This window comes from Sinocyclocheilus grahami, unplaced genomic scaffold (assembly GCF_001515645.1).
Source record: "Sinocyclocheilus grahami isolate Dianchi unplaced genomic scaffold, SAMN03320097.WGS_v1.1 scaffold2450.1, whole genome shotgun sequence".
NCBI classification, from domain to species: domain Eukaryota; kingdom Metazoa; phylum Chordata; class Actinopteri; order Cypriniformes; family Cyprinidae; genus Sinocyclocheilus; species Sinocyclocheilus grahami.
Window position 1 is genome coordinate 14,785 of NW_015507629.1, and position 7,087 is coordinate 21,871.

General features: G+C 39.5%; 1 protein-coding gene across 1 annotated transcript in view; it reads right to left on the minus strand.

Annotated features, from left to right (window-relative positions):
- The window catches only part of LOC107575056 (E3 ubiquitin/ISG15 ligase TRIM25-like), a gene marked incomplete at its 3' end in the record, with an annotated part of 38,172 nt that overhangs the window by 10,666 nt on the left and 20,419 nt on the right, over positions 1 to 7,087 (minus strand). The window contains exons 5-6 of the mRNA XM_016261467.1: positions 5,584 to 5,729; positions 4,370 to 4,431 (exon numbers count right to left, since the gene is read on the minus strand). Of these exons, the coding sequence (XP_016116953.1) occupies positions 4,370 to 4,431; positions 5,584 to 5,729 (208 nt within the window). The remainder of the gene's footprint in view (positions 1 to 4,369; positions 4,432 to 5,583; positions 5,730 to 7,087) is intronic.

A 7,087-nucleotide genomic window follows, 5' to 3' on the forward strand; every position in this document is an offset into this window, starting at 1 on the left:
AAAAAATTAAATTGCATCATATGACCCCTCTAAGAACAAGGACCTTCTCAGTGCCCCAGAAGTTCAGCATTTCACAGGACTTTGTGTCCAAGGCTTTTTAAATGGAATGTATCTCCTCCTTTCCACTTTAATACAGCCAAACACATGTGGAAGATATCACCGCCAAAGGATCATCACTTGACCAAGCAAAAACTTTCCAGAGACCTAGGCATTAATGTATAAGGTCAATATATGATCAGTGGATTTGAAAAATAAACATGATAGTTTGATAAAAATGAGCGAATCCATGATTTATTAGGCTATCGATTTAGTGTTGTTTGCAATGTTATTTACATCATCTCCGGTGAACGGCTTCTGCACACAAAAAAGAAAAGCCCTGCATGAACACGGAGCGGAATGAAGCAAGTGGATTTTCCTGATTCTCAAAAATGAACTTAACACGAATGCACAAGTAGCCTTGAGCAAGAACCGAACCCCCAACTGCTCCCCAGCCGCAGCAGCAATATGGCTGCCCACTGCTCCGGGTGTGTGTTCACAATGTGTGTGTGTGTGTGTGTGTGTTTGTTCATGACTCACTGCTGTGTGTGGACTTGGATGGGTTAACTTCAGAGCACAAAGTATGGGTCACCATACGGGTAACACTTTATAATAATGTTCAGTTGTAGGTAATTTATAAGTGATTAGTTAATGATGAACTAATCATTTACAAAACATGACTATACGTTCACAAATGATTATTAAGTAATATGCTAACGATTTACAAATCTGTCGTTAGTTATCTTAAAAAATGGCATCATGAAAATCAAACATATCCTTAGTAAATGGTCAATAGTTACTAGTTAATATATTATTAATCACTTATAAATCATTGAAATGTCAACATTGTACTATTATCTCAATAAACATTTGTTAATCATGAACAAACGATGATCAAAACATTAGTAAATGATCAGTATATAATTTATGTATGTTTTGTTAAAGTTGTAAGCTGGTCTGTTAAAAAGCACAAAAATGCAATTATGCTAAAACGATTTTTTTTTTCAAAGAGTAATAAATTATTTGCGGTCAAGTGAATAAACGTGTAAATGTCTTACAGTCAGGGGATTCCAGTGGGTTGTGTTAAACCCTTTCTCTCATCAGCACAGACTTGTGTTCTTGTGTGGGATCTAGTGATAATGTGAACTGGTCAGCCTTTACATTGCAGTACACGCTACAGAGTAGTCAAAACCTGTTCTGTAAACGCATGAATAAATCATTTACAAAGCTTTCTGCATCCCCTAATTTAAAGTGTAAACTACTCATCAGTTGTAAATGTTTTACAAACCTTTTGTAAATTCTTTTACAAGAAAGAAAAAAAGGTTTGTAAATTCATAACCGGACAATTCTGTTATGTCAGTCATTGGAAACAATTTTAAAAGCTGTGCCGTTGTCTTCATTCACCCGCATGAGTAGAAGCGCTTTATTTTCACTATCTGTCCAATTTTACAACATTTTTGAAGTCTGAGTGACAGGCATAAGACGATTTTGCTCTTATAAACAGACAAGCATAATAATATCCAATTGCAGCGTCGCAGCGCTGATGAATGGAAAAGAAGACTGGGTTTCACACACTGAAAAAGCTGTGAGACGAGACGCAATAGTCAAATATGTCCATCTAGTGCATATTTACATAGAAAAAAAATTAATAAATAAAAACAGCTCAGAGTAATCGCATCATCTCCATAAGAACGCTACGATTGGCCAATTTGGACCAAAGCAGACTTAATTTGTCAGCGTGTTCTACAAGCTCATGCCAGCAATGTTCATTCTGCGTTTACACAAAGCACATTACCAGTAAATAATATCAAAAGATCAAGGAATTCTGATTTCTCAGCTCATGACCCCTTTAAAAAAAAGGTGTTCTCAGCCCTGGCACTCAAGGTCCACTTTCCTGCAGAGTTTAGCGCCAACCTTGATCCAACTCATCCGCCTATAGCTTTCTAGCCATCCTGAAGAGCTAGTTCAGGTGTGTTTGATTAGAAGAGCTAAACTTTTCGATGTCCAGGGTTAGGAACCCCTGCAATAAATGACTTAATATGAACTTTTCATTTACATTTATTTTTAAGTGAAGTTTTATTACTATAGTAATATATTACTTAGTGTTTATAATAATAATACTTTAATTTTATTATGATTTACACCGTGTTCCAAAGTATTATGCAAGTAAAATATCAGTATTATCGCAGGGCGGCCAATTATCAAACATCCTGGAATCCATCCATTGGGACCATCCACTGTAGCACAGCATTCGTCGATTAATAAAACGATAAAAAAATTAGTCTGAATGTATTTCTGAGCCCACTGCAAACATTTCTCTTTGCGAGCTTTGGTTAGAAGTGGCTTAAAGGCAGCTTTATGCATACCTGCATGGAGAGGTTCTAGGGGCTCCAGACTATCGGCTACCGATCACTATCGGCCGATAATCGCTTTATCTTTATAATGTCGCACACTCAAATCTAACATGGATTGACATGAAAATGTAGTAATTACACCATAAATGCATATAATTAAAGGCGCTGTATGTAGGATTGACACCAAGTGGTTGAACTAGGTATTGCAGTCCAAATTCAAAATATTGGAGAGGGTTTTTTCACCCGGCCCCTCCTCCTCAGACTTGACGCACACGCAGGTTGCCAGATTGACGACACCAACAGGAATGAGCGCACTTGACGATGAATGAAATTAAATATGCTGTGTTTTCCACCAACTGGCAACTCGGGGTGACGAAATACAATTGGGTAAACTGGCAGTGGATGGGTTTCACAAACCAAAACAGAGACCGATATTCCGGCACGGAACGCACATTTTCAAAGGAGAATAACTGACTGTAGCATTGTTTTTCAGATAAACAAGTATGTTAACTTAGCATGTTTCTTAAATATCTGCAAACATATTATGGTATTTTTATGCTTTAGTAGAGTCAAAAACTTACATACAGCACCTTTAAAGTCTACTGTGTTTCACAGTCAACACATTGGCTAGGTTTAAACGAAAAGAGCACTTTTAGATAAACATGACAATAACAGATGGCACTCGTGGAGGTAGGAAAACAAAGTTCTTTATGAACCGCAGGACTACTTGTGATAAAGATTTAAATGCAAAAGAAAAGGCAGTAGAGCTGACCGTTTCTGTCAATGGTAAGTTTTAATGGTCACGATAACGTAAGAAAAGTAGTTGTGCCACTTGCTTGAGCAATTTAATATATCAATCTAGTGAGAAAGCCGTTTCTGCACCACTTACGTACCACACATGGACTGTATGCGCATTGCAAACGGAGTATGTGTGAACCTCACATACAGCTCACGAAATCAAGCTTGTGCTGCGTGTAAGCTATTGTGCAACAATTGCACGATTGTCAAAACAAAAATGCAGTGCATGATCAAACATTTAGGTGAGATAAATGTATATTTTTGAAAAAATTCATTTAAAAAAAATTAAATTCAGGCCCTGAATAAAAGTCTAAAAATCTTGATTGGATCATCACTATAAATAATTCTACATGATAAAAAGAAGGCTTTAAAAAGATCGGTATCGGTGATCATATCGGCAGATACTGCTTTCTGTGATCAGCCTCAAAAATCCTGATCAGAGCACCCCTACTCTGGACACATAAGCAGCTTTAATATTACTTATTTTTATGGCTTTGCAAGACAATTGCACTAATTCATCATTTTCATCTTCAGAAAGATCTCTCTTCTGCCCTGTATTGCATGGGACTAGCTTAATAATGTGGAACAACATCTTTATGTAGGCTTTCCATGTACCTAGGAAAACCTGGCAAACTATTTAACAAACTTGAGATTGATATCAGTTATCTAAAAAGATTTGAGAAATAAAACAAAGAAACACTTCAAATGAAAAACAAAAATCTAAATGTTTTAAAAAGCTTGCCAGCATCACAGCCCTAAAAATGATCCATACTTCAGATTCACGTGCTAATCACTTACTTAAGTGTTGAAGAGTCACGAGGCCACATGTCGTCTTCATTCTTCTGTTCAATAACTACAACCTACAAACAGAAAGACAGATCTAGGAATAAAATCAAACCTGAATTTTCATCTTCAGAAAGATCTCTCTTCTGCCCTGTATTGCATGGGACTAGCTTAATAATGTGGAACAACATCTTTATGTAGGCTTTCCATGTACCTAGGAAAACCTGGCAAACTATTTAACAAACCTGAGATTGATATCAGTTATCTAAAAAGATTTGAGAAATAAAACAAAGAAACACTTCAAATGAAAAACAAAAATCTAAATGTTTTAAAAAAGCTTGCCAGCATCACAGCCCTAAAAATGATCCATACTTCAGATTCACGTGCTAATCACTTACTTAAGTGTTGAAGAGTCACGGGGCCACATGTCGTCTTCATTCTTCTGTTCAATAACTACAACCTACAAACAGAAAGACAGATCTAGGAATAAAATCAAACCTGAGTGGAGAGGTCAAACGTTAACAGGCTACAGTGTTCATAATGCATGCATGAGCAAGTCTGTCCAGTGTGAAAGAAGTTTTGCTGAAAGTTTCAATGCTAAGTCTAATTTTGCCACATGGCTCCAACTGAACGCAGCAGAAAACACACTGAAACTGCAATAATGGAATGGTAATACAGGCATATTTCACTAATTAACTCAGTGCAGTTTGAAAATCAATGTGCGTCTTCAAACATCTTGCATGACAAATCGTACGACAGATACTCCTAAATACAGGTATTCTGTCTTTTCCTCCTCTGCCAAAATAACATTCTTTTGGTGACCAATCTCACAGATATCGGTTGAGCTCATATACATCAAAAATAATGATTAGCCATAATATGTAGGCTGATTATATTACACAACATCATGCAATCTTCTGTTAATACATGCATGCCATCTTTGAACAGCATTTCACGAGTTCACACTTACTTATAATGAACCGAGTAAAGTTTATGCGTATTTGGCGTGCTGTCCGGGGAGAGGGCTCCGAGCTCGGTAATTACTCTCGAGCCCGGGGTACTCCCCCTGTCCGGGGAGAGGGGTCCGAGCTCGGGATTAAGCCCGGACCCAAAATGCTCCCCCCGAGTGTTCCTCCCCGTGCTGGGGTAGGAACGGGCTGAAGGTGAGGAGTCGGGGTGGTGGAGGGATGCTAAGGACGGGAGATAATGGAGGTAAGGCTGCTTTGATTATTTATAGAGGTTCTCTCTTGAGCTGATTGGATAGATGGTGTAATTACTGATGATGAACTGGCCGTGTTAATTATCTGTGCGCGCTCCTCCCGAAACTTGTTAATAAAACATCACTAAACGGTCTGTGTAAATAAGCTTGTCATGACAGCTGCAGCTTGTGTTCCACCTTTGCAGTGTAATCATGACTTTTATTGATGTGGATACAATTTGATTGGTAACAAAGGTAAAAAAAATGCAAAAAAGAAAATACTTCTGGAAATCAATCCAAGGGGCAAATATTGCTGCTTAATGGAAAAGCTAATTTCTGACCCAGTCCATTTCTGTTTATTCTCAGAAAATTAGCTTAGGGCTCCTGGTTGCAATAAAGCACAAATTGTCTCACCTGTCCGTCGAAGAGTCCAGCGTCTTGAATGGTGCTGTCCAGTTTATTCAATTGCTCAAAACGATTGCTCATGTATTTGCACCACAACCTTGTTTCCTTCTCGTCTGGAACACTGAACAATATCCTCATCTCTCGTTCAATGATGCCTGTCAGGATAGATGTGTGGATTAGACTGTTTCCAAACAAAAAGAAAATGAGAAAAACATTTTCACTGTTGTAACCTTAAAGGGGGGGGGGGGGTTACAATGCTGTTTCATGCATTCAGAGTTGTTTACACTGTTAAAGAGTTGGATTATTCTGGAGTATTTCTGTGCCAAAAATCGTACTTCCGGGTTCGTACAAGCTTCAGAGAGTGTTTTTTCGATCGTGGCTCTTAATGATGTAAACGAGGGTGGAACTCCTTATATGGGCATTTCTCCTGGAAGAACGTGCCCGCGCACGCATCGTCCACAGCAAGAGCGAGATCGCGCCCATCAACGCGCTTCATTATCCGGCGGCAGCGCTGCACGGAACTTGCTCGGGAAGAATGTCTCCATTCCATTCCAAAGAAGTGTGTTTTTGGAAAGATAACATTGTTCGGCTTCCTAAAGAACCCAGCGTTACGCATACAGTGGATACAGTTTGTGCAGCAACGGAGTTTCAAGTGTCTTTGTTGACGAACGTTTTATAAACAAGGCCCAGTTCAACGCTGGATTAGCACATCGTTTGATACTGAAAGATGGAGCGGTCCCAGCTATTAAGGATCCCGGTCATGATTCAGAACTGCAGACAGTAAGTGAAACGGCATCAAATGTCTGTTTTGTTGGCATTCGGCGCCCAAATGCTCATCACTCTTTAGCTCCACTCACGGTGCGCCTCCAGGAGCTCGGCTGTTTCCGGAGAGAATAGTAAAGCTGTATCGATTGCTGTTGTATCTTTCTTTTATAAATATGAGCAAACTAAAGACTTTTTGGAGATATGAAGGATGCAGTACTACTATATAGTAGAGCCCGACCGATATATCGTTTTGCCGATATTATCGGCCGATATGAGCCTGTCGCCGATATATCGGTATCGGCGAATATGTCACCGATATGAATTGTTTTTTTTTTTTTTACAGAACATATAATGCAGATAAAATGCTTGAAATGGTGTAATTACTTAGTTTGTCCAGCAGAGCACGCTCCATTGTTTGCTACTGGCGACCTGGATGAAACGCTTTAAAGCTTAAGTCTATGGAAAACCATTGAAACTTTGAACGGCCATATCTACAAAACGGCGCGGTGAATCCGCACCAAATTTGGGGGATCCCTTCAGCTCGAGGAACCCTCTCGAACGTGAATCGAGTGTACGTCTAGAGGCCCTCTTTCGAATGAGACCACCCCCGCGTGGATAGCCCCCGGGGTTTGGGAGTTACGGGTAGTTAAATTCACGGTCCGGCGCCGACTGATCTAGCGATCCCGGGGGGGCTACTAACGCGCGGAGGGTGGCATTCAAGAGGGCTCCTCGAGCTGAAGGGATCCCC